The 27,615-nt window shown below is 48.7% G+C and overlaps 1 protein-coding gene across 3 annotated transcripts in view; it reads left to right on the top strand.

Annotated features, from left to right (window-relative positions):
• Positions 1-27,615, top strand: part of DIAPH1 (diaphanous related formin 1) — a 179,950-nt gene that overhangs the window by 140,175 nt on the left and 12,160 nt on the right. For 2 of the 3 annotated variants that reach the window (XM_043491159.1, XM_043491158.1), the window contains 9 exons: positions 6,043-6,138; positions 6,311-6,405; positions 6,671-6,772; positions 10,710-10,949; positions 11,112-11,241; positions 12,693-12,816; positions 14,995-15,160; positions 15,345-15,480; positions 26,736-26,822. In XM_043491159.1, coding sequence (XP_043347094.1) covers positions 6,043-6,138; positions 6,311-6,405; positions 6,671-6,772; positions 10,710-10,949; positions 11,112-11,241; positions 12,693-12,816; positions 14,995-15,160; positions 15,345-15,480; positions 26,736-26,822 — 1,176 coding nt within the window. Of the gene's footprint in view, positions 1-6,042; positions 6,139-6,310; positions 6,406-6,670; positions 6,773-10,709; positions 10,950-11,111; positions 11,242-12,692; positions 12,818-14,994; positions 15,161-15,344; positions 15,481-26,735; positions 26,823-27,615 lie in introns of all 3 variants that reach the window. The other variant, XM_038412010.2, reaches the window with a different exon arrangement.

Here is a 27,615-nt window from a genome sequence, read left to right as displayed (position 1 = left end):
CACAATTGAGGCAGAAGGCTGTGATGGTTAAATAAATGATCTGGTTCAAAGGGGAAGTGAAGGCAGCTATTTATATATTTTTTTAATATATAAATAAAAAACAAATGAAAGAAAGGGGAATTTGATACTATTGAATATAAATCAGAAGTTGTTAATTTATAGAAAATTAATAAGGGAAGCAAAGGGTCACAAGGAGCAATCTGTGGCCAGCAGAATTAAGGACAATAAGGAGTATTTCAAATATATCAGGAACAAAAACAATCCTAACAGTGGTATAGTTCCATTATTAGATGGAAATGGTAGAATTATCAATAGTAATGCAGAAAAAGCAGAAGTTTTCAATAAATATTTCTGTTCTGTAATTGGGGGGGAAACAGATTAGTCTCATCATATGGTGATGATAACACACTTTCTATTCCACTAGACTCTCTGGGGGATGTTAAACAGAAGCTTTTAAAGTCAGACTTTTTAAAATCAGCAGGTCCACATGATTTCCATCCAAGAGTTGTAAAAGAGCTGGCTGAGGAGATGGTTGAACTATTAATGTTGCTTTTCAATAAGTCTTTGAGCACTGGGGAAGTTCTAGAATAGCAAAAGAGAACTAATGTGCCAGTTTTTAAAAGGGTAGGTGGGATGACGTAAGTAATTAAAAGCCTGTCAGCCTGACACTATATAACATTTTTATGAGTTTATTTAACGTAAAATCATCACTGATGAAGTTTGCAGTTGACACAAAAATGGGGGTTGTGGTAAATAATGAAGAGGACAGGTCACTGATACTGAGTGATCTGGATCGCTTAATGAACTGGACACAAGCAAACAATATGCATTTTAATATGGCTAAATGTATACATTTAGGAACAAAACATGTAGTCCATACTTACAGGATAGGGGGCTGTATCCTGGGAAGCAGTGACTCTGAAAACATTTGGAGGGGGTGGGGATGGATAATCAACTGAACACAAGCTCCCCCTAGACACTGTGGCCAAAAGAACTAATGTGATCCTAGTATGCATAAATTGGAATCTTGAATGGGTGTAGAAAGGTTATTTTACCTTTATATTTAGCACTGCAACTGCTGCTGAAATACTAGTATATAGTTCTAGTGCCCACAATTCAAGAAGGATTTTAATAAATTGGAAAAGGTTCAAAGAGCCACAAGAATGATTAAAGGATTAGAAAATGTGTGTTGTAGTGATACATTCAAAGAGCTCAATCTATTTAGCTTAACAAAGAAGATGTTAACGGGTGACTTGATTAGTTTAGAAGTATCTGCTTGGGGAACAAATATTTAATAATGGGCTCTTCAGTCTAGCAGAGAAAGGATAACATAATCCAATGGGGGTAAACTGAAACTAGACAAATTCAGCCTGGAAATAAGGCGAAAGTCTTTGACTGTGAGAGTAACTAACAATGCATCCGAAGAAGTGAGCTGTAGCTCACGAAAGCTTATGCTCAGATAAATTTGTTAGTCTCTAAGGTGCCACAAGTACTTTTTTTGTTTTTGCGAATACAGACTCAGACACGGCTGCTACTCTGAAACCTAACAATTTACTGAAGGGTGTAGTGGATTCTGCATCATTAACCATTTTTAAATCAAGATTGAATGTTTTTCTCGAAGTTCCACTCTAGGAATTATTTTGGGGCAGCTCTCTGGTCTGTTTTATACTGGAGGTCAGACTAGATGATCATGATGATCCCTTCTGGCTTTGGAATCTGTGAATATACTCAAGAGGACTTCATAGCCATGCTGCAGTTTGAGGGCGTTAATAACCCTTTCCTTCGTTCCATCAGCTGGTCTCTATTGCTGCTAGTCTTATGGAATTAGTATATCCTCTGCTCCCATCCCTTGGGAGATCATGGGATCAATGGGGGGGTGCAGTCTTTCCAATATGGGATTACTTCAACCCATGATGTCACATGCAGCCAATGAAGGAGTGAGCTTTTAGGTGTCTGGGCAGCATTCCATCTCAGTCTTCTCTCTTCTTGGGGAAGCTACTGCATATCTGAGAAGGTGAGGATGGCAGAGGGGGATAGGATCCTGGGGCCAGAGCCAGGCTCTTTTAGGGTGTTTTTAGACCCCTAAAATGCAAATCCCTGGAGTGATGACTGGAAGATCCCCCAACCCAGAAAGAAAAGAGCCTGTGACACAAGGCCAGTCAAAGATAAGAAAAGAGCCTCTGTCAGGGTGTGAGACATTTTGCCAATGCACCAGGGGGAAGATTCAATATGTAGGGCCCTACCAAATTCACGGACGTGAAAAACACATCACAGATTGTGAAATCTGGTCTTTTGCGTGCTTTTACCCTATACTATACAGATTTCACGGGGGAGACCAGCGTTTCACAAATTGGGGGTCCTGACCCAAAAAGGAGTTGCAAGGGGGTTGCAGGATTATTTTAGGAGGGGTCACAGTATTGCCACCCTTACTTCTGCACTGCTGCCTTCAGAGCTGGGCAGCCAGAGAATGGCGGATGCTGACTGAGGCTCCAGCTCTGCAGGCAGCAGTGCAGAAGTAAGGGAGACAGTACCACATCATGCCATCCTTATTTCTGCACTGCTGCTGGTGCTGCCTTCAGAGCTGGGCTCCCGAGCAGCACTCTCCAGCTGCCCAACTCTGAAGGCAGTGCTACCACCAGCATAGGCGCCGACTTCGTGGGTGCTCTGGGGCTGGAGCACCCACGGGGGGAAATGCATCCGATGAAGTGAGCTGTAGCTCACAAAAGCTTATGCTTAAATAAATTTGTTAGTCTCTAAGGTGCCACAAGTACTCCTTTTCTTTTTGCGAATACAGACTAACACAGCTGCTACTCTGAAACCTGGGAAAATTAGTGGGTGCTCAGCACTCACGGGCATCAGTCAACTGTTTATGGGGCCTGTGGGCCCCATCAGCTGTTCAGCGGGGGTGGGGGGAGGGGGAATCAGCAGTTTTTTGCAGAACCGGGAGCCATCACCGATCAGCTGTTTCCGGCTCTGAGCTGCTGCACTGATCAGTGTAGCCAAAACAGCTCTTCCCAGCAGGGCTGTTTAGCTGTTTTTTGGCCACCAGCCAATCCGCGATGTGGATTCTGCTTCTGGGGCAGGGGCTGAATGACCCCGCCTCCTCCTCCTACTTGCTTCTCGTGGGCAGCAGGCTGCTTTCTATGGCTCTGCAGCTGAGCAGCTCCCAGCCTCGCTTCAACCTCTCAGCCAACTAAAGGCAGTGGCAGCAGCTGATAAGTGTATTTCAAAGGGGGTCTTGGGGTGAGAGTGGCTGGGGGGGTGCTGAAACCCCTTCCCAGGTGGCTATGCTGAGAGCTGGCTGGTGGCCATTTGCATGGGGGGGCACCGGCTGCTGCCCAGCTCTCTGCATCTGGCAGGGGGCTCAGTCAGAGGCGTCTCCAAAAACATCCCCTGGACCCCTGCAACACAGAGAGATTGAGAGTGCCAGCCCCCACCGGGCAGCTGGACCGGTACGGGCATGGGGAGGTTGTCTCCTGGGCTGCTGCAGCGTGCGGTGCTCCCCTGCTTGCCCTCCCTGCCCAGTCAGAGATGCCTGCCTCTCAGGGACAGTGGCCATGTCCATGCAGTGCGCTTGGTCCCCCTCCCTGGCATCTGGGTGACTGCCTCTTATGGGAGTGGGGGGGGGGGTGGAAGGGAAGAGGCAGTGGGGAAGGGATGGGGCAGGGGAGAGGGACACTCCAAGCTATCAGAGGAAACCTTCTTAGCAGTGCAATCTCTGCCTTGGGGTGTGCCACAAGTCTTCCTTTTCTTTCTCCCAAGGGAAGGGCTAGTGTGTGACCCTTGGGGTACAACCTGGGCTGGAACTATCTCCTGTTTAGCTCATGTGCCCTGGCAAACACAAGTCCAAGCATCATGTTGGGGGGAGGGGGGGCATTGTTGAGTCCCGGGGTTGAGTAATTCTCTGGTGATGGTCATTGAATTGCTAATTGTCATTCACTTGCTGCACAATGGCTGGTGATGGTTGTGTAACATCCACCCAGCCATTTGGTCAAGTGCCTTGTTGTTTCTGGGGAGTTGCCTTCTGTGCTATTCCCAAATTTGCAGCATGTTTCATTAATACCATACAGCACAATCTCATAATTTCATACACTTTAATGATGTACATATTTCGACAGAACAGTGGGTTTCAGCAAATCATAACTTTTCCTATGATACCTTACATTGCATGCTTTATATGAAATATAAAGAATATATAGAAATGATAAATATGGGACTTACAGAGCACAGTATGCAACTCTCCCAAGGGATAGAGCAGTGGCTCTCAAACTTTTTTACTGGTGACCCCTTTCACATGGCAAGCCTCTTGAGTGCAAGATCCCCCCCCTTTTAAATTAAAAACACTTTTTATATATTTAACACCATTATAAATGCTGGAGGCAAAGCGGGATTTGGGGTGGAGGTTGACAGCTTGCGACCCCCCCATGTAATAACCTCATGACCCCCTGAGGAGTCCCGACCCCCAGTTTGAGAACCCCTGGTATAGAGTGTCACAGCTAGAAACCCCAAGGTTTGGGACTTTTAAAAGGAGACTGGACAGAACATGCAATAAGGATCAGCCCTGCATTGGCAGGGAGATGGACTGAGCCAGGATGATCACAGAGGGCTTTTCCCCGGGAACTTCTATAATTCCATCCCACTCTCCTGGGAGTACAAATTCTGGTACTAAAGACCTGATGCCTGGATCCCATATTGCCTTGCACTGGGATTGGGAATTAGTGCCCTGATGTGCAACTCCTCCTGTTGGGCCAGTGTAGATCCTGCTGTTAGTACAGCTATTTGCAGGTGCCCTTGTGTTTAGCTGAACCCTGGGACTCAGTCCCTGAGTGTAGCCCCATTAAACTGAGAGCTAAACTGACACTACTATCCTGCTGTGTGGATCTGAGTGTGCTTGTACAGTGAATTTTTGGCATGCACACATGGCTATATTTATCTTATTGTGCTAGTAGTGCTACTTTCTTGGTGTAATGATGACATTATGCTAAGATGAATCCTGAAAATAGTGCCCTGGTGTGATGGTCACTCTGTGCTGTTCATGTGAATCCTGCATTTTTGTATGCTGTGTTGTTGTAGCCCTATTGTTCCCAGGAAATTAGAGAGACAAGGTGAGTGAGGTAATATCTTTTATTGGAGCAACTTTTGTTGGTGAGAGAGAGAGAGAGAGAGAGGGGCTTTGGAGCTTTCACAGAGTTCTTCTTCCTGAAGAAGAGTTCTGTGAAAGCTCAAAAGCTTGTCTCTCTCACCAACAGAAGCTGGTCCAATAAAAGATATTACCTCACCCACCTTTCTTCTCTAATGTGAATAGCCTCCTTCCAAAACTGTCAAAGGTGCTCGGAGGAGGGGGCGGAGACGAGCGAGCGGTGGGCAGGCCGGGGAAGGGGCGGAGCAGGAGTGGGGCCTTGGGAGGGGGCGGAGCGGGGGTGGGGCTCGGGAGGGCACCCACAGGCAAAACCAAAAGTCAGCACCTATGGCCACCAGCATCAGTGCAGAAGTAAGGGTAGCAGTACCGCAACCCTCCCCACACACAATAACCTTGCAATACCCCCCCACCCCCTAACTCCTTTTTGGGTCAAGTCCCCTACAATTACAACACCCATGAAATTTCAGATTTAAATAGCTGAAATCTTGAAATTTACAATTTTTTAAAATCCTATGACCATGAAATTGACCAAAATGGACCATGAATTTGGTAGGGTCCTGTCAATATGGGCTTTTTCACCCATCCCTGAGGTCTCTCTGCTTGCCCAGTACATATTGCAGCAAATGTCCTATTGCTAGGATATTTCTCTTCTGTCTGGGAAAGTCAAGGCTGCTTCTCTGTCCCTGAGCAGGAAGGTAAGGCTAGTGAGAGTAGCCGCCCTGCTCTCTCCCTCTCCTCTGTAAATGTCTGTGGCCTGTGTACTGGTTTGTGGAACATGGACTGGACAGAGCTCTGAGCAGCAAGCAGCTTTATTTGGCAGGTGTGTGGAGAAGCGCTGTGCTTCCAAGATGTGGGTGAAAGCTCCTTTTGTCTCTACTGACCTTAATTTCCTGTGCACTCAGCAAAGCAAGACCAGGAAGGCGGACAGGAGAAGAGTACACAAAAGAAAAAGGTCAAAGAGCTGAAAGTGTTGGATTCAAAGAGTGCACAGAATCTCTGTGAGTATGTTGGAATTAGGGAATTGCCTATGAGTCCAGGGGTGTGCGTAAGCTTCCTGATGGGGCTGAATGGAGAGAGCCAACTGAGGCATAAAGTGACTTTGTCTCTATGTATTTCTTGGCTGAACACTGTCCCCACAGATTTATTTGTGCTTTTTTGTTACCCTGGCAGCGATTTTCCTGGGCTCCTTCCGTATGCCTTACGAGGAGATCAAGAATGTAATCCTGGAGGTGAATGAGGCTGTGCTGACTGAGTCCATGGTGCAGGTGAGTGAGGATCAGGGAGGCAAATATCTTTCCCTGCAGTGGAGACTGCCTTGTATTTGCTGGACTGAGGTCTGTTTGGAGAAATGAGCTGATGGGATATCAATCTTTCCTAAGAGAACTAACTCCTTTCATGGGTAGGAGGGTCCATGGCTTCCAGAGCTGCCTTCATTCCACATCATGTAAGAGTCACCCACCTTCTCTTGCTCTAGCCAGGGGGCCTGATTCATATGACTGTGCTTCACTGACTCACGTGTTTCTCCCTCAGAACCTGATTAAGCAGATGCCAGAGCCAGAACAGCTGAAAATGCTGTCAGAGCTGGGAGACGAATACAATGAACTGGCTGAGTCTGAGCAGTTTGGTGTTGTGGTGAGTGCCCTGCCCTTGGAGTCAGAGACAGGTTTGATAGGATACCATTGTGCAGCTGCTCATGTGTACAGTATGTGGAATCTCCCCACCAGGCCTGCAGTGTGTGTGATGCTGTTGTCCCCTTCTCTTCCCAGATGTGATCCCCCCTACCTCCCACTTAGTGTGTTCATGGCATTGCCTTGGCATGTCCGCTGTCTGGGAGTTGTGCATTTTATCTTGTGAGTCCTGAAACAGTTTTGGAGGGTTGCACACATTGATGCTCAGATGCCTCTCTGCCTTCACAGTGGGTTACAGATGATAGTTTCTGTGTCACTGGCCATCAAGAGGGAGTGGGGCCAGAGCACCTGGGAATTGTCAGCTGCCTCCCAGTTAGGATTAAACGAGGGCACCTAGGACCTGGAGGTAGGAGGGAGACTCAGAGCTGCTTGAGAGCGCTAAGAAAAGGGAAAATGAGAGCTATCTGTGAGTGAGGAGACTGAAGGAGGAGGGAGAACTAGTCAGGAAGCCAGTGGAGGGATTAGCCTGCTGAGCTTCCTGAGCCCAAGCGAGGGCTGGAGGCTATGTGCTGGCTAGCTGAAGCCAGAGGGCCAGAAAACTGGGGACAAGGAATCGTAGAATATCAGGGTTGGAAGGGACCTCAGGAGGTCATCTCAAAGCAGGACCAATCCCCAGTTTTTGCCCCAGATCCCTAAATGACCTTCTCAAGGATTGAACTCACAATCCTGGGTTTAGCAGGCCAATGCTCAAACCACTGAGCTATCCCTCCCCCCCAAGGTGAGAGATCCTGGAGCTGCACTGGAGAGCCTCAGTATAGAGAGGGATGCTGGGGCTTTACTTGATGTACTATCTGAACTATGGCTGTGGAGCTTGCATTATGGTTTATGTGCAATTAAAGGGTTGTTTGTACTCAGAAGCAGTGAAGGGGAAACTTAGGCAGCTGCACCTGGTGTGGCATAGCTTGTCGAAGAGGGCACTTCAGGTGGGATCACTTCATGATGCCGCTACTCAGCAGTGTTTTTCTGGTGATAATTTCCCTTTCCCCAGCTTCTCACTTCAACTCTGGTTTGTGTTACCTTTTTTTTTTTTTTTTTTTTAATTCCAGTTACCAGCCAGCCTTCACAAAACAAAATACATTTATTCTTAGGGCACTGTCCCATTGGGCAAATCCTAGAATTACAGAAAACATAAACAGTAAAAAGGGTTAGCTCTCCTGGTTGCAAGTTCATGTCAGGCTTCAGATCAAGAACTAGAACAAGCTTGGGACAATCCAGCTGTTTCTTTCTAGCGTTTCGGCCTTTGATCTCTGATCTCCTGCATCTCCAGTCAGTGTCCCTCTCCTCAGGACAAAGCTTCAAGAGCCTGGGTTTTTGTATAAGCACTATTGTTGAATTTGCTTTAAGCACCCTCAGGGATTCCCCAGGAATCCCACTTAACACTTAATGTTGCAAAAGTCCAAGCCTGTCTGGCATGTTTCAGTATAGTCACTGAACACTTACACTTCCCAGGTCTCTCATCTGTTACATCTGACATTTTGTTTTCTGTCTGTCACCCTGCCCTGCTTGGACCAGCCTGCAGCTTCCTCTTGCTCTGCAACTTTCCCCACAAAGGGAAGTTAATTGGATCACAGTACATGCTCCTTTATGGAGCCAACCAGCAGGTAGGAAAGCAAGAAATAAGGGTCCAGGGAGTGGAGGAGACACAACTGTAGGCTGGAGAACAGTGCAGTAGCTAAGTCCTGAGAAGCTGGGGAGAAAAGCTGCTGAAGCCATCAACCAATACCTTCCCTTTCCTGGCACATATGGGGAAGAGGAGGTTCTGAGCTGGGTTGCCTTGGCCAGCATCACAGGAGCCAATGCCCAAAGAGTAGAGTCAGGGTGCCCAGAGAACAGTAACAAAACTCATCCTGGAAAACAGTCATCACGTTTTACATCAGTAAGAATTTTCAATTTAGTCATAGCTGGGTGGTTTTTATAGGGGCTGGGAGGATGAGAACAAAGGATACGGATATTTCATGGCAGTAGAATAATTATTGATGTCTTGGAATTTAGGGATTTCCCTTGCAGCATCTGATCCCACTGTGCTGCCTGTGAAGGTCCCACTCTTCAATATCCCACCAGCATCAGCAGCTGCAGTCTAGTGTTCAGTCTGGGCGCTATCTTCATTCCAGTAGTTCAGTAAGTAGACTCAGGGGATCATCACAATGTCTACCAGTTACCAGCATCAGCCAGTTTCTTCAGCCACATCTTATTCCCAGGGTGAAACCTGGTCATGAAATGCCAATGGAAAGCCCAGACCAATAATAATTTCCTTCCTTCCTTCCAGTCTAGTTCACTGACTTGACCACAGCCAAGCCTGTTCTCCACCCAAGGGGTGGGATATCTAATTTCTTAGACACGTGGTTCTAGTCCTTCCCCACCCCCATTTTCTATTGTAGAAAGCAAGACAAGAATTGGATTACAGAATCCTAATAATCTTGGTTGGGGCCCATTAGTTGTGGTATTTGGGCATTCTTGTGCTTATGAAATAACTACCTGTGCTCTTAACCAGAGTTTCCAGAAGGAAATTCTGAGCCAGTCGCTTCACCTAGTGGCACGGATGTTGGAACCTTAGATAATCTTAGATGCTTTGAGTCATTTATTCAAATAGAAGCATTTCTGTGTGTTCTTATAGTAAGGATGTGGCATCTCAGGTATGGCCTGTTCTAGTCATTTTGGAGCGTTCATTGTTCTTGATGAAATCTGGGTTATCTTTTTCTATAGTTAAGGTACATTTAGTCCCTAGAATGAGTTGTTGTTCCACATTGGATGGTAATTGTCATTGCTCATCCTTTGGTGAAACTATTTCCAAAGGGTCTTTTGCCTGTATGCCCACCAATCTGTAAATCACCTAGTGTTTGGGATTTGAACTTGACCCTCCCTAGACTCATGGATGATCTGCTTGAGTCAATTCCTGACCGAGATAATGTAAGTTTCATCCCAGGCCATTTCCCTTCTGAACTTCTTTCCAAGCCCACAAGCTGGCCATGAAGCTACTATTGAGCTAGAACTAAACAGGTTAATAAATCGCCTGGTTGTCATAAGAAAGGAAGAAGACCAAGCAACAAGCAATCTTCGATCAGTAACAATGTACATTCAGCTATGTTATCTTAGATGGGGGTTCAAGTGTCAAGGAGTTATGGCTGCTTCAATGGCCTGCTTCTTTGAGACTAAGACTACCATGAAGATCCTGTGTCATGGCTACGTTCGGGTGTAGTCTCTTGAGATTGGATCTGGATTTGATGTTCACCTTGGGAGGCCAGCGTTTCTGTCTCTGTTTAAATATATGCTTCTGGGTAACCCTAACGCAGGTTCATTGCTACTACATCCCAAATCCGATGTTAGACTCTGATTTGGAAAAGCATCCCTATTCAGGAAAGCACCAAAGCACAGCCTTCATGTGCTTGAAGCCAGCAGGACTTCAGAGCCTATTTTCATGCTTTCTGGAATTGTGGCCTTAGGGTGGGAATCTGCAATGACAATTGTATGCAAGGGAAGGGCAGTTTACCTTCCAGTAACTGAAGTTTTCCATGTGTATTTACTCTGCAGAACTATGCTTCCTTGCCCATTTTCCCCTCATCTTTGTGGTCTAGAATTAGATTTTGCATACATGGAGTGGAACTGAGTATAGTTAGGCATGTGGGCATTACAGCCTCAATTAAAAAAATCTAATGTACCTTATGTTTGACTGAGTGTCAGTGTGTGTGCATCTTCTATGGCTAGTTGCTCTTAAATGATTCTGGGACTCGCAAGGTATAGCACGCAACTCCTAGAGAGTGGATCTGCAAAGAGCTACCATCACTGGTAAGTAGGCTTCCTTTCCTGTCCCCTTCCCTTCTCAGAGCATCTTGTTTTCCCTTCCCCCTGTGTGTGACACTGTTCCTGTCCCCTTCCCTTCTCAGATTAGCTCAGTTTCCTGCCTGCGGCCCCGCCTCAATGCCATCCTCTTCAAGCTGCAATTTAATGAGCAGGTGGAGAATATCAAGCCTGAGATTGTCTCAGTAACAGCAGCCTGTGAGGAAGTGCGCACAAGTAAGAGTTTTTCCAGCCTGCTGGAGATAACCCTATTGGTGGGCAACTTCATGAATGCAGGCTCCAGGAATGCTGGTGCCTTTGGCTTCAACATTAGCTTCCTCTGCAAGGTGAGTGGTTTTTTCCAGGGGCAAGTCAGGGAATTGCTTCCTCTGTGTTTTTCACACAGGGAAACCTCCAGGCATCTGTGCTTGGGGCAGCAAACCACTGTTGGCTAGTTTCAAGTAATCTGTATGCTGTCCCATTCTCACAGCCAGTTTTCTCATTACCAGCTCCGAGACACAAAATCCGCTGATCAGAAGTTAACATTGCTGCACTTCCTGACTGAGCTGTGTGAGCAGCAGTACCCTGACATAATGAAGTTCCCTGATGAGCTCATCCATGTGGAGAAAGCCAGTCGAGGTATTTGTTGTTGTAATGTGGGTGGAGAGTGTTACAGAAGGTGGGGTCAGAATAGGTGAAAGGTGGTTCAGGGTTACATGTGGGGTGTTGATATTGTTTTGGGAGAGTGGAGGATTGTCTCTGTGTATGGCTAGGAATGGGAGAGTGGATCTTGAGCATGTGGAACAAAGACTGTTTTTGTTTCTGTGTAAATGGACATTAGGCTAAAAGGTTGCTGTTGAAGCTAGTTCCCAGTGGTATGTGGTTTTGTGAGTATGGTAAAAGGAAGGCCTGTCTGGACTGAGTAGTAGGGCTGCGCTGTGCTGTGTAGGGTAGTGAGGGACGCTCGCTGTACTCCCAGGCATCCATCCTTCCATTTGTTATATCTATTATTTGTCCTGTGTGGAAGGCTGGCTGTGTTGAGTCAGTGTCCAAGGAGGAAGGAAAGAGGAGAGCAGCAGGATGCAGACAGCAGATGTATCCTTCCTTCAGAGAGCAGGAATGGAAGCTCTCAGCAGAGTGCCTGGGGTCCTGGCCCCTCTCCCAATTCTGCATTCCCTAACCAGCCTCTCAGTATTTCTCTTTCATTAGTACTGATCACATATTCCTTTTTAGCCCTCAAGCTCTCTTCTGACCACACACAATAGAAGTTCTAATATAAACACATACCCAGTTTCTCAAGTGCACTGTGCTTCGTGGGAAAGGGGGCAAAGGTGGTTTTATGCTATCTTTGTAGACCCCCAATCCTTGTTTAGCCTGAGGGCTGCTACAAGTGCCACCAAGCTATCTGTGACCCAAAGAAACTGTTCTGGCAGCCAGAAATCACTGAACCATAGAGGATCTCCTAGGCCGGGGGTTGCAAAGGAAGATGGTGTAGAACCTCTAGGCTGGGGGAAGTCACAGGCAGCCTGTGTATGGCCCCTTACAAGAATGGCTCAAAGGCAGCATAGTGGGGACAGGAATCTGGCCCATCATCCCTTGCTTGTGCCCAGTTGGAAAGGGGAAGAGGAATGAGTGGAATGCTGGAGACATCGTCCATCTGCTGGGTGAAGAAAACAAGTCTGCTTTGCCCTCCACCTGAGCTGATACCATCCATGAGTATATAGGGCCCTGTCTATGGTATGAACTGCTGCCAGGGACCCCAGGGAGCTTTGGTCTTGTCTGCACTGGCACAACGCCAATGTACTGGTGGAACTAGCCTTGCTTTGAACTGGGTTAAGCTACACCAGTGTAAATGGTTAGAGCCCTAATACAAAATTTGTATCCACATCCAATCCACAAACATGGCCCCGTGGATGTGGATATCCATGGACATAAAGCAGATATCCGCAGATTTGCAGGGCTCTATAAATAGTGCCTTTTCTCTGCATGGGTGCAGTTACAGTTGTGTTTAAAATCCCATTGTGGACAAGGCCTTGATTTTGATGTCTATGTTGGGAATATCATACTCCATCTTTGTCTATCTCTTTCAGTCTCTGCTGAGAATTTACAGAAGAATTTGGATCAGATGAGGAAACAGATTTCAGACCTGCAGCACGATGTTGAGAAATTTCCCACTGCCACAGATGAGAAGGACAAATTTGTCGAAAAAATGACGATATCCTTTACCCTGAGAAAGAGGGGCCTGTACATGGGCACGTGCTAGGGCAGAAGGGATCTCCAGTGCACTGCAAGGTTGTGGGGAGCTAGCACATGGGTATGTCCTGTGGAAGAAGACATCTCTGACATGGTCTTGGGGAAAGGCATGTTCATGCATGACTGAAGGGATCCCTGGTTCATTGTTTAAATGCCATCAGCAGGGAAATCTCCACTTAGTTCCAGGTCCTTGGATGCTGTGTGCAAGGGGATCCCCAGTGCCTTGTGGGCTCTTGTGTCTGTTACTCGTCTGGATGCCAAAAATGCTTGGCACTTTGCGAGTTTGCTGGAAGTTGGTCTGCAGCTATGTGCCACAGACAGCAGGATTCTCTGTGCACCATATGGTGACAGCTGGAATGCAGAGTGTACCTCTACTGAGGGCAATACTTGGCATGCTACATTGACTTGGGGAGTTGCTACCACAGGCAAGGGAATTCCAGTGTTCTGTGAGATGAGAGTTGATACTTGGCATCTACCATGAGTGAGAGTATTCCCATGCTACTGTCGGGGGACAAAACTGGGATGTAGATACGTTGTATTTGCATGTGTTTTGGGGACAAAAGCGCTCAGATGCAGGCACACTGCAGGGTGATGGTCAGGCTGACAGGTAGTTGTTCTGGCTGAGGGGATTCTGGTGAGTTGCATGGATTTGGGATGCAGGTGTCTTGACTCCCACTGTATTGTGGTGGTGTGACACTCTGTACCTCGGGGGAACACCTAGCATCCCCATGTTCATCCTTGTAAAATGATTTTGTGATATCCAATGCAAAGTTTGTCATGTCGGGTGTCTTCGGAAGGCTCATAATGCACTGAGCGTTTTTGTTATAGTGATGTTATAGTAATTGTCACAGTAATGTTACAGGTTATAATTTCATGTGTATAGTTATGAGGCTGAAAATATATCCTCATGGCTTAAAGCAAGCTCAGGCAAAAACTCTCCAAGAGCAGAGAGGCAGTTCACACATTATCAGGGCATGTATGGGACAAACAGGAGTAAAGGACACTGGCCTAGGCAGCAACAAAAGGATCTGTTGGACTCTTGAGTGAGTCACCCCCCTTCCTTTCGTCAGTTTGGGACTGCAATGAAGTAATGCTTACCTGACTGTGAAGGGGGGCGAGGGCAAAGCCAAGAGGGAAGAAAGAACATGATAAACGGGAGAGACGTTTGCCATGCTCTTCCTCTCTCTTCCACAGACACCACACCAAGCGACTGAAGCGCTGATCAAAGGGGAGAGCCTGGCTGAAGGCCAACCAGCCAGACAGAGAATCTTCTAAGTTTGTACGGGCATTAAAAATGTTAAGATCAGCTTAGAATGCATTTTGCTTTTGTTTCATTTGACTAAATCTGACTTGTTATGCTTTGACTTATAATCACTTAAAATCTATCTTTCATAGTTAATAAATCTGTTTGTTTGTTCTACCTGAAGCAGTGCGTTTGGTTTGAAGTGTGTCAGAATCTCCCCTTGGGATAACAAGCCTGGTGCATGTCAATTTCTTTGTTAAATTGATGAACTCATATAAGCTTGCAGCATCCAGTGGGCATAACTGAGCACTGCAAGACAGAGGTTCCTAGGGTTGTGTCTGGGACCGGCTAGTGTCATTCGGTTGCAGAATCCAAGGAGCATCTTACATGCCAGAGGTGTGCTTGAACAGCTCAGGAGTGAGGGTTCTCACATCAGAGCAGGGTAAGCCTGGCTCCCAGAGTCAAGGATTGGCGTGACCTAGCAGATCACCGGTCCAGATAACACCAGAGGGGAACGTCACAGGTAGTATGGGCCATACAGAAGGAGCAGCACTGGTGCACTGTAAGGTCTCCCTTTGTAAGGGAATCCCTGGCAGGAGTGTGCTGTGGGAAGTCCAGTGCATGCCATGCATATTCACACCTCGCCCTTCCTCCTCCCCCTTTAACATAAGACACTGAACCCTTGACCTCTTGAGCAGAGAATACTGGGATGCACCCAGCTGAGTATGCTGGGGATCACTGCAGTTGGAGGGGAAGCTCTCTATGCTGTCAGAGGAATCTTGCAAGCTAGAGAAGAGCCAATTGGTTAACCAGATAATTCTGGTGCATGCACACACTATCCCTCGCCCCGTGTTTCCACAAAGCAGCTGATTTTAATCCTTGACTCTCAGATTTCACATCTTTGTGAAGAATGCTCAGGAGCAGTATGAAAAGCTGCGAATGATGCACTCAAATATGGAGAACCTTTTTAAGGAGATGGGCCAGTACTTCCTGTTTGACCCCAAGAAAATATCCATTGAGGAGTTCTTCATGGATCTGCACAACTTCAGGAACATGTTTCTGGTGAGCCAAGGGACCTTTTCCTCATCCTACTACTTAGCTCAGACCATTCCATCCTGTGCACCCAGCCCTGGTGTGATCTTTTCTCATCCTTTCTCACTGGGAAAGTAACTCTGTCCGTACAGTTACCCCCCTCTCAGACCTTTGCGTCATCAGTTGCCCAAATAGCTGTTTTTCTCATTTGCAGCAAGCTGCCAAGGAGAATCAGAAGCGGCATGAGACAGAGGAGAAGATGCGCCGAGCAAAACTAGCCAAGGAGAAGGCTGAGAAGGAAAGACTGGAGAAGCAGCAGAAGAGAGAGCAGCTGATCGACATGAATGCAGGTACTAGAGGCAGTATGTTGATAAGTGAGGGGCAGCAGAGGTTCTGGTCTGAATGCAAAGCTGTAGCAATATTGTGGGTTGCAAGAGAAAAGAGAAGTGGCTTTGGGCCCCTGGTTGGGGTCTCAGTGATGGAGACAGCTCAGCACATGGAGGGGTACTCTGACTAAGCATAGTGAATGTTTCTGTGTGAACGCCTTGGCTTCCAGCAGCAGCACAGAGCATTAGACTTTGGTGTTGGGTTTATTCTGATTTATACATTCCCATAGCATTGCAGAGTTCTTCACAGACCAAAGAGAGTGAGCCGAGGAGCTTACCTCCTATGTAAAATGTGGCAAATTACGTGGCACAGGGAAGGCACTGAACAAAAGGGGAGGGAATTCCTGTATTCCTATCTTGTGTTGTCTCTGCCCTCGGTCTCTTGGGACAGCTGATAGATAAAGGAAGAAGAGCTCTGCTCTCTCTCATCTTCTCTCCTTCATTTCCAGATTGGCGTCCACTGTACTTTACACAGCAGCAGTAAGATTCTCCCCCTTCCCCTAGACACCTATTCTCTAAACTGAAAACTAAGATCCCCAGCCTGTCCTCCTAGCTGTGGACCTCCAGACCACTGATCTATTGGTAGCTATTTGCTGGGCCTTTTTCAGAATTGTTACATGCCCATTTAATAAAGTACCCCAGACTGGACGCAGTACAGCACGTGGAATGATTCTGCTGATCACTTTGTAAAACAGCGATAACTTCCAAGGCCATTGCGTCACCCCCACCTCAATCTGCAGCTTCAAGCTGCAAAGCAGCAGGAAGGGTTCTGTGGGCAACAGCTTGAGAGCCACTTCCTGGGAGTGTAATTTAATTTCTTCAAGTGCTTGCTCATGTCCATTCCATTCTAGGTGTGCTCATGCCCACATGTGCAGCTGTCAGAGATTTTTGCCTTAGCAGTACCCGTAGGACCAACTGTAGCACCCTCTAGTGTGCTGCGCCCTGCCATGGTATATTATGCACTGCCGGCCCACGCCCTCTCAGTTCCTTCTTACCGCCCATGGTGGAGCGCCTCTCTCTCTTGCTTATCAAGAGCTAGTGGTGTTTTTCCATTGGACTTCGGGCCTTTGTTTAATTGCAGTTAGTATTAAGTAACATAGTTAGCTGTTAGCTAGGGTCCCAGCTGGGACTTCCAGTGTTTAAATCCTGCTTGATCTTTGGTAGGCCTGTGCCTGTGAGTGACCCCCACAACAGCTGCCTTAGATGCTTGGGGGAATTGCACATAAAGGAGCGTTGCTGAATCGGTAAGAACTTTCCGTCTCACACCCAGAAGGAGAGGGACATTCACCTCAGAGCCCTCCTGATGGTGTCCGCTCTCCGTCCGGCTTTCAAGCCCTGTGTGCAGGCCACACTGAGTACTTCGGCCTCTCTGCACAGTGCGCCACCAGCACCCTGGTCCTCTCAGCGTCATTCACTGTCGCCGGTGCCGAAGAAGAAGGCGAAGAAGCGCTCACGAACACTGAGCAAGAAGGCCCAAGGGTCATCCAGTAGAGGCACTGGGCCTATCCGCCAGCCTTCTCCAGAGCAGCGCGAGCGTGCTTCCGTGGCTGGGGCTCTTAGTCCTATTAAAGGTCTGTCACCGACTCTGGTGAGTGGTATGGGACCCACCACCCTACCTGCACTGTCGTCATCCCAGACCCAAGAGCAGAGAGAGCACAGGTCTCCCCTGCTCCTGTTACGTCTCCAGTGTTGCAGGACCAGACTAAGGCTCCCCGAGAGAGCAAGCCAGCTGTTAAGACCCCCCGGGGGCGGGGGAGTGCTGCAGATCGCCAGATAAGCAATCCCGTGGCAGGTTGCAACTGCGCCATCAGTCGCCCAAACCCTCCCCCCAGACGTTACTCCCCAGTACAGGGTCGATGTTCCCATGTCGACGTTCCCCATGTTATGACAGACGTCGTTCGCCCTATCACCGATCTGTGTCTGTATATCAGTCCCAGTCACCAGCGCCTTGGGATTGCTCCCACTCGTGTTACCGATCTCCGTAATGTCGTTCTCCCGGGTTCCGGGACTGCTCCCCCTGGTATAGCCACCGGTTGCTTACACCTGGTCAGCGCTCACGGATAGCCATGACTAGCAAGCAAACCCAGGCATTAACGGCTCCTCCCTGGTCGCCAGAGAGTGGTTCCCCTGACACGGAGGTCCAGTTCAGCCCATCACCACAGTCTTTGCAATGGGATTGGACACCAGAAACTGCCCTGTCATCCCCAGCACCACAGTGGCAGCAAGGCTAGTGGCCATATTGGGGAGCATGGGGCGTTCCGGTGATGATAGTGCCCCCTTCTCAGCACGCATCAGTGGCCACATGAGAGTGGAGATCGACTGCACCAGGCCCGGTACCAGAAGCTCTCTGAGGTTGGGGTAGAGGACTCTGTGCCCATCCCCAAACCTCCCTCTCCAGCAGCGACCAAGCCCCCAGCAACTCCACCGGTGGCCAGGGCTGCCTCCTCTTCCCTGAAGAAGGCAGTTGTGGGACCTTCCAGGGCCAGCCCTCCGGATGACTTTAAAGAGCACCAAGGTCTTCTCAGGTGGTTGGCTGAGAACTTGGGGCTGGAAGTGCAGGAGATGACGGAGCAGGAGGACACCCTGTTCAATGTCTTCTCAGCCTCCACACCTGCCCCGGTCACCTTGCCCTTACATAATGGGGTCCTTGCCAGGTCACTGTGGCAGACCCCATCCCACCCACCTCAAAATAGGCCAAGAAAAAATATTTTGTGCCGGCAAAGGATTTTGAGTACCCTTTATGCTCACCCACCCCTGGACTCGCTGGTTGTGTCTGTGGCCAATGAAAAGGACAAGCAGGTCCCCACCACTTCTACTCCCAAGAGTAAAGAAGCCAAAAAACTTGATTTATTTGGCAGAAAAATTTATTCAACTGCTAGTCTACAATTCTGGACGACGATACCCTGATGGAGGAAGAGACTGCAGCAGCCAGATGCTCCCTGCAAATGGCATGGGACGCGGCGGACTCAGCAGCAACAGAGGTCGCATCGGTGGTGATTGTGCAACGCAGCTCCTGGCTCCATACAGTGGACCTCTCCCAGGAGATGCAGGCCTCGATTCAGGACCTTCCCTTTGACGGAGTTGGGCTCTTCTCCGATCAAACGGACGCCAGGCTTCACGGGTTGAAGGACACTAAGGCTACCCTTCACTCGGGCATGCACACCCCGCAGTTGGCCAGAAAGCCATTCTGGCCTTCACCACCATTGAGGCCTTGGCAAGCTCAGCAGGGATTTATAAGGAGAAGGGACACTGGGTTTAGCCGCCATGGTCCTTCCTCCTTTCTATCGCCGGACCAACCCAGACCCGCTAAGCACCCGGGAGGCCAAAAGCGGTCATTTTTAGGGTGCACTCGAGAGCGACATCCCAGTCAGCCAGCTGGATCTTGCCCGTTCTTTCCTCAATCGCCTTTCTCCCTACCGCTCGGCCTGATCGCAGATTACCTCAGACCGCTGGGTCCTGGACATAGTAGCTCAGGACTACACCCTGCAGTTTGTGGATACCCCTGCTTCCCATCCCCCTGCTTCCCCATTCCTCTTCAGGGACCCCTTTCATGAGCAACTCCTGGTTCAGGAGGTTGAAAAGCTCCTGCAGTAGGGGGCTGTGGAGGTGGTTTCTCGGGACATGAAAGAAAGAGGATTCTACTCCATTAGTTCCTAATCCCGAAGGCCAAAGGGGCCTCAGACCCATCCTGGACCCACGTGGCCTCAACAAGTCTCTCAAGAAATTGAAGTCCCGCATGGTCTCTCTGGCTCCATTATCCCCTCCCTGAATCAGGGGACTGGTATGCCGCTCTTGACTTAAAGGATGCTTACTTCCATGTCTCCATATTCCCAGGACACAGATGGTTCCTGCATTTTATAGTGGTGGGGCACCACTTCCAGTTTATGGCGCTACCCTTTGGCCTGTCCTTAGCCCCCAGGGTGTTCACAGAATGCATGGCCAGTAGCGGCTTATCTCAGACATCAGGGGGTTCAGATCTTCCCAGACTCCCAGTTGGACCTGTTTGCGTCCAGGCAGAACAGGAAGTGCCACATGTTCTGCCCCCTATACAGCGGGGATGAGGGTTCCCTGTCAGACACCTTCCTGATCCCATGGTCGGGAGTGTTAATGTACACCTTTCCACCAGTACCGCTTATCCACAGAGTCTTGCCAAAGGTGAAGCAAGACAGAGCTTGGGTCCTTCTCATTGCGCCAGTGAGGCCTCGCCAACACTGGCTCATCAAGGGCAAGTCTCTGGGACAGGTTTGGAGAAGCCTTGATCTGGTACACTCCACTTGCAATGACCTGAGCCTGTTAATAAACCCAGAAAAGTGCATGTTGAGGCCAGTCCATTGCATAGAGTTTATTGGAGCGGTTCTCGATTCCATGCGAGCCAGGGCCTTCCTTCCGGAAGCACGCTTTCAGGCCATTGTGGATCTCATTGCCCACGTGAGGAGACATCCGATCACCATGACCCACACTTGCCTGCGGCTGATGGGCCACATAGCAGCATGCACGTATGTGGTCAAGCGTTCCCAGCTTCATCTGCGACCCCGCAAATGTGACTGGCAACGGTCTACATTCCCAGCAGGCACCCCCTAGACCGAGTGGTCACAGTGCCGGACCGCATCCTCTCGTCCTGGAACTGGTAGCTATACCCCAAGGCAGTGCTGTGGGGAGTTTCCTTTGTGCCCCTGTCACCGTCTCTCACCCTGGTCTCGGACGTGTCAGATCTGGGTTGGGAAGCCTACCTGGGTGAGCTCTGCACCCAAAGTCGCTGGATGCAGCACGACTTAGCTCTTCATATCAACATCAGGGAGCTCAAGGCGGTGCGCCTGACCTGCCAGGCTTTTTTGCCCCACCTGACAGGCAAGGTGGTGCAGGTCCTCATGGGCAACACAGCCACGATTTATTACATCAACAGGCAGGGCGGTGCCAGGTCCTTGGCCCTGTGTTAAGAGGCACTCAGCCTCTGAGACCTTTATGTGCAGAATGCCATTCTCCTGGTGGCCGCTCACTTACCTGGAACCAGGAATGTCCTGGCAGATCGCCTTAGCAGGACCTTCTTCTCTCGCCACAAGTGGTCCTTCCATCCAGAGGTGGTTGACCGGATCTTCCGACGGTTGGGGACTCCCCAGTTGGACCTGTTTGCATCCAGGCACAACAGGGAGTGCCAAGCGTTCTGCTCCCTATACAGCGAGGATGAGGGTTCCCTTTCAGACGCCTTCCTGATCCCATGGTCGGGAGTGTTAATGTACACCTTTCCATCTGTACCGCTTATCCACAGAGTCCTGCTAAAGGTGAAACAAGACAGTGTGGGTCATTCTCATTGCCTCAGTGAGGCCTCATCAACACTGGCTCAGCATACTGCTGAGTCTTTTGGTGGCCAGCCCGCTGCAGTTACCTCTTTGTCCGAATCTGCTGTCCCAGAACCATAGCAATCTGCTGCACCCGAACCTGTCGGTTGCCTTTGTTACCAGTGAAAAAAGAGTCTCCACTTTTGTATTAATATGCTAAAACTGAATCCTCAAGTCCATTTCATTAGTGCTTCATCCAGTTTCTTATCCCACTGTGTAATACTGTAGGTATTTCATCAGCTATCTCCTTGACCCTCTGCTAGATGATCTCTTACATGAGTATATTAATGAGATGTCTAATTACAGGGTTGTTGGCATATGTTGCTAGGCCAGGTACAGCCCTGGAAAGCACAGCCCCTGAGATGCAGTTGAGAGACACTCTATGCAGAGGCCATATGCTGTTTACAGTGACCTTCTCATTCTTAACCCATTTGTCACCCCATCTACAAACCTTTACTCCATACCCAGGGTGGCCAGTCTGTGAAACAAGAGGCTCATGCAGGTTTTCTGTTAAGTGCTCTAGCCAAACAAATAACTGCCCTCTCTAGGAGCTGTCCCACAGCAGGGCCTTCCTCATTAACAGGCATAGTCTGCTCTGTTCTACCAGACGCATTCCTTTGTTAAAGCATATGGACTCAGTTACTGCCCTTTTCCATTGATTTCCTGCCTCTCACATGATTTCCTGAAACTTATCCCCTCCTTCTGCCTGTGGGAATTTGTGTGCAGTAAAATGCCCCACAGGCTCACTCACATTCCTTCCCAGCCCCAGTTTCTTGGGCTCTTCAAGCAAACAAGTCCTGTCGCAGAGCTTGTGTTGATCACTGTGAGCTCTCACTGCTGCTCTACTGAAGACATGAATTCGTGGACCGTGAGATCTCAGGGTGGCTTTCCCCAGACAAATTTTCCAGCCCTCAGCACATGTTCAGTGTCTTCTAGGCTTAATTGTGCCGCAGCTCTCATCAGAGAGGGATCCCCACCCCACCTCAACATCTTCCCAGCTCAGTCTTTTGTTTACTTTTTGCCAACTGTTTCATCTGTAACACTATCATGCTCTCCTCCTCCTCCTTTCTCTCCCTCTCACCCTCCAAAGAAGCTGGCTGCCTGCATTCAAGGCGGGACAGTGATGGGCAACAGGCTGCTCTTTGTTTTTCTGGGTTGCTGCTAGGTTTCTTTCCCGGCTGTTTTCTCATGAAGTCCCCTGGGCTCCCCAGAGAAGCTGAGTTCCAGTGTTTCCCTCTAGGTTTATGGAGTGTTTCCTGTTGGTTAGACGCTTAGCTCTTGTCTGATGCCTTGGCTCTGGAGTTGGGCCACTGTCTGTACACTGTCCCGGGGGAGGCCCAGGAATGTAGCACTGCAGCAGCTGAATGCTTAAACTCTAGTAAAAAGTTTGATCTCATCTGAGAGCTGCAGGAGGAGAAAATTGTTAAAATAAGCAAATGTACGAGTTAATGAGTTCCATCTCCTCCCCTGGCACGTTTCAGTTTGCAGAAGGGGGAGGCCTGGCCAGAGGCCTGTACTAAGCAATCCCTGCTCAACAAGAGCATGTTCCTTTCACATCTGTCTTCAATCACGTCCCCTTTGGATTCCCCTGGCTCTTGTAGCTGCCAGAGGTTTCTAGGGCTGCTGCTGGTGTCACCCCACCCCTTCTTCCCCTTCGCCCCCAGCAGTGGAGGAGGTGGTGGGAAGTAAGACATTTTTGAGGGCTCAAATTGCTGCTTTCTTCCCTCCTGATGACTGGATGGGAGAGATCCCTGTGCAACTCTTTCTCTCAAGGTCCAAGTGGCTCAGCAAAACTCACAAGAAGGGCTATAGTCATAACACAAGAGCCTCTGATTTCAGGAGGAGAGGAACATGTTAATAGAAGGTTATGCTGTCAGTATTTTGCTGTAAAAGATTCCATAAACATATGTGGCATTTGCCATCATCTCAAGGCACAGAGGACATCAGTGATTAGTGCACCCCCTGGGGTCTGGAGTCCCCACACAGTTAGTGCTGTGCATGTCCCAGGAGCTTCTCTCTCTCTCCCCCCTCTCCCCCCCCAATTGTTAGTGCTGTCTGTGTGCATCTCTGTAAACCCCTCCTCACCAGTTAGTACAATGCCTATCCCAGGAATTCTTTCCACTCCCCTCAACTGATAGTGCTGTGCCTTTTCCAGTACTCTGGCCTCCTGACACATATTTAATTGTATATTGCACATCTCACTACTGCCTTCACCCTCTGCAGCTTCTGGATCAGAGGATGTCAACTTAAACAAATGAGTTGTATAGAATCCCCATGTCTACTAAACCCTGGTTGGTGTTAGCTTTTAAGAGGGAGCAAATTCCAAAGCCATTGGCCCATTGCTAAGAGTACCCTGCAGCCCACCCCACGGAATTGGCCCTTTGGCCAGAGAGCACTGTTTTATGCCAGCTGAAGCTTCCACCTGTTACGTGCATCCATCCTGGAGGTCACAAAAGCCTGGATGTGGCAGGGCTGTATCAGTGAGGAAAGGGTGCAATTTTGTGGGCCAGCTGAATATGATAAAGGGCACTTAGGTTTCCATGGACAACTGGAAGCCTAGGAGCAGCAATGGAAGGAAGTCTGTGAAACACTGAGCTAGAGAAGGGACGGTCATTTCCTCAGGATGCTTTCCCTACCTTCCAGTTTTCTTGTTGTCTAGTCTGGGGTGAACTTAAACCAGGCAGCTCTTATCCAGGACCCTATCTCAGCTCATCTAGGCTCAGTGAATAGTAGTGCTGGGTGTAGTCGGCATACTTACTGGACTGCCATGCAGTCTCCCCTTCATGTGGGCATTGAAAGCAATAAAGTCTCTGTGTGATACCCAAGCCTAGAGGCAGGCTGATAAGGAACTGGGAAACCAGAAGAATCCAGCTGCAATTGGCGATGACTTTCTACTGCCATCACTATCTCCTCCCCAGAGAGTGCTGTTCAAGGCATCAAAATATAGCAAGATTCATGTCAGGGGATGGCTTCTTGTGTGAGAGCAGTGTGGTCAGCAGCTAGCCCTAATGAAGTGATCCGTTGAGAAAGAGCCTCAGCCATCCCTGGGGCTGAGTCACAGGGATAAGTGCCATGCTCACGCTAGTGACAGCCCCAATGACTAGTGCTGAGTGTTCTTGTATCCCTATGCTCCCAACCCTCCTGCTGCTTGGACCCCTCACACTAGTGTTAGAGGTCTGGTAGCCACACAAGCCTCAGGGGTCACACCCCAGTATAGTAGTGCCTCTCCTTTCATTTGCAGCTTAGTTTGAGTTGGCCATTTTTTCTGGAAAGTACTGTTACCAGCTACTGTGGTGTTGAGAATGTAGGTCAGGCACAGTGGGTTGTTTCTACCAGTAGGTGGCGCTGTAGGCAGTATGTCTGGAGCACACCGAATCACTGACAGATGTTCTAATGTGATTTTATAGATTTAGGTTTCATCCAGAACTGTTGTCATGGAAACAGATTTGCAGAGTGCCCCTGCATTCATGGTTAACTCCTTCAGTGCCACACTGACTGCAAGAGAGGGCAGAGGGAGAATGCAAGGAATTTTCCCAAGCTCACTTTCCCCTCTTGTTATACATAGCTGTGAGGCAGAGAATGTGAGGGCATCTGCTGGGCTTTCCTTCTTAAATGCATACCTACAGGGTCTCAGTCCGGGAGTGAATGGGAATACTGGTGCCAGCTAAATCCCCAGTTGCTGGGTGCATGGGGAACAGCCAGCTGATTCAGGGAGGAGCATTTGACTTCATGCATGACTCCATTTCTAGAACCCTTTAAAAACTACAGCTACTGCTACACTGCCATTGGAGTGTAATCTCAATGGAGGAGATTAGGGGTGTGTCTGCACTCCACCTAGTAGCCCTGGGACTGTGTTCTGCACTTTCTGAACACCGCTTCTTCATGGGAGCAGAATGTGGGGCTCTCCCAGGACTTCCTCCAGTTGGAATAGGGTCCTTTGCAGGAGCTTTGTGCTCAGCTGGAGAAGGGAAGACTTAGCTGCACATCTGCTGTTTGGATCCTGGGCCAGGGCTACCTGTTGGGCAGGAGGGGGCAATGTGCTGCCTGGCCTCTGTTACGCAGGTGCCACATATGGCTCTGCTGGCACATGCTCTGTGAATGCAGTGACACGCTTGTTGCTAGGGATTAAGAGCAGCTGAGCCCAGGTTAATCTCCCGAGAGGTCAGAGCACTGTACAGAGAGCGAGAAGGGGTTTAGAGGGGTGTGGATGGCACTAATAATCAGAGACTCTAAAAAGAGAGGACCAGAAAACAAGAGAGCCAGGCAGGCACAAGGAGAATGCCTGAGACAGGGGAGGAGGGGGAGCTGATTCTTTGACAGCCTTTCTGGAACATTCTCTGGAGTTTTCTATTCTCTCAAAGGCCCCAGCTGCTGGGTTATTTTGCTGCTGACTCTGGCTTCAGAGGCTTTCCCTGCAAGCCATTCCCCTGCACCTTTGGCAGTCAGCTTCTCTGTGGGGGGAGGAGTGTATTCCCATTCAGTTCTGTGCCCTAATCAATCTCCCCAGCTTCTGTGCAGAATTCCAGAGAGGCCAGCACCTTCCTTGTCTGTGCTGGGGTGTGGTACTCTTCCTCCTCTGTGTGTATTGAGGCGCAGGGGTGTTCTCCCCACTTCCTCTCCCCTGTGCATGTGGAGGGAGGGGAAGAATCCATTCTTTTCTCCTCCCTCCCCCCACCCCCCAGAAGGAATGGTTCTTTCACTGCTCCCCACGCCTGTAGGGCCCCGGGGAAAGGTATGAAAAGTTCTTTCTTTGCTCTCCTGGCAGGGGAGGGGAAAGGGAGAGATTGTTGTCCCCACACCCCCACTGTTCCTGCGTGTGTGTCGTTCCCTGTGATCAGGAGCACATGTGTTATACCAATAAAATAAAAACCAGCAGGATCTTATTAAAGGGGAAAAGGCAAAATGCCACATTTATTGTGAATACAGAAAGAATCATAGTAAGCAGTTAGTTATAGCTATAACATTCCATTCAATTCCATATTTATTCACACATTCATTCATACACACATACACAGGTTCTGTAAGGTTGTTATCATAGTTACCAGCCTCTGAGTTGCTCATGCCAAGCCACTGGCCAGGTGGCCTGGACATGAGTAGGGAGCAGGGCCTTGTCAGATGCTCATTTGATGCTCCTGGAAGTTGGTTTGCAGAATCAGACCCCAAAGTTCTCACTTTCTAGAGTCCGTTTTTATAGGAATTTCTTCCTATGCCAGTCTAAGGGAATTGCTTCATCATGCTGTTGCTGAATCAATCAGCAGATGGCACATTCCTGACTGCTCCGTGCTGCCAGATGTTACCTTGTTCTTTGGTGCTCCCATTCTTGAGGCTGTTGGGTGGATTCCAGTCTGCCCTCTGGGGGTCCTCTGGTTATTTCCACTTGACGTCTTCTTCAGCTGATGGATACTGGATTCTTAGGCTGGCATCTCCCTGATTAGTTATTATCCACACCAAGCATCCATCCACTTATATCCTCTATCTCTATTTTAATCACAATTGTTAACAAAGCGAAATGAATACAACAAAAGGGCGGGGAGTCTCTGGGTGCTGTTTCTGTTGTTACGGAGTATTGCTTTGAGTCTCTCTGTGTGTGAGTAGTTGTTGTTACAAAGAATTGCTTTGAGAACAGACTCTGCCTTAGAATGTACTAACACAATTAGCAGCTTGTAAGTTTCACACACAGAGGGAGAGAAACAGTACCAAAAACCAAGAGACCTCTTAGTTTAAATTCCAGGGTATTACTAATTATGGGGAATCAAACTCATTTGTAATTTTAATACAGAACTTCTTTAATATGATCCAACACATGGTGAGGGAGGACTAGCGGTGGCAGAACTAAATCGAGCACACTACATGTCCCCATTTGACTTGCTGTTTTCCTTACAGAGGGTGATGAGACAGGGGTGATGGACAGCCTGATGGAAGCCCTGCAGTCAGGAGCAGCGTTCCGGAGGAAGAGAGGACCTCGCCAGGGTAAGCATTGCTTGAGATAGTCCCCTGGTGCAGAGTGATGGGAATTGGTCTGTTCTGTATGACAAGCAATCCTTGTTGCTAAGTATCCTGCCTCCAACAGTGGCCAGAGGCAAGTGTAAAAACTCCCATAAGGCAAGTCATTGTGCAATGTTCCTTTCTGACCCCAGCTAATGATCAACTAATACCCTGAAGCCAAAAATTTCTCAGCACTGCTAACTAGTGTCACTGTAGATGCTATTCCTTTGCATGCCTAAGACTTTTCAGCTTCTCCTAAATTGTTTTTCTGAATAATCGATAACAAATGTTGTTTGTACACAGTGTCTTTCATTCTGTCTTTGGTTCCCCAAATGCTTTTTGCAGCACTTCACCAGAATGGCACGGGTTAAGTTGTGGGACTTCTCCTGACTGCACAGTGGTGAATCTACTTTCATGCAGAAGTGGTGAAGCGAAACTGCACTGTTAAATGAAAATGGCTAGTAGAGACAGGACAGGATTGTAGGCATGCTCACAGGTGGAGATTTGAGACGATCTGGAGAGTTGATGCAGTGGCGAGGTACAAGGAGAATGCATCCAGATGGTATGCGCTGCAGAGTACCAAGAGTGGCCAGAGGGTAGAGAAGAGGAATCTAATGCTAGAAGCAGGAGGAGGAGAGACTGAGACAATGAGGTTGTCTTGGGCAGTTTTAAAAAACAGAGGCAATCTGAAGCAGATTCAGAAACAACTGGGCTGCAAGAGAATTGTGTGAGAATTGTAGCTGAACTGCTTTGTCTGAGAGTGCGCGAGGAGCAGTGT

This window comes from Dermochelys coriacea, chromosome 8 (genome assembly GCF_009764565.3).
Source record: "Dermochelys coriacea isolate rDerCor1 chromosome 8, rDerCor1.pri.v4, whole genome shotgun sequence".
In the NCBI taxonomy this organism is placed as follows: domain Eukaryota; kingdom Metazoa; phylum Chordata; order Testudines; family Dermochelyidae; genus Dermochelys; species Dermochelys coriacea.
Note: the sequence above shows the minus strand (reverse complement) of the source record. Positions and strands in the feature narration are given on the sequence as shown.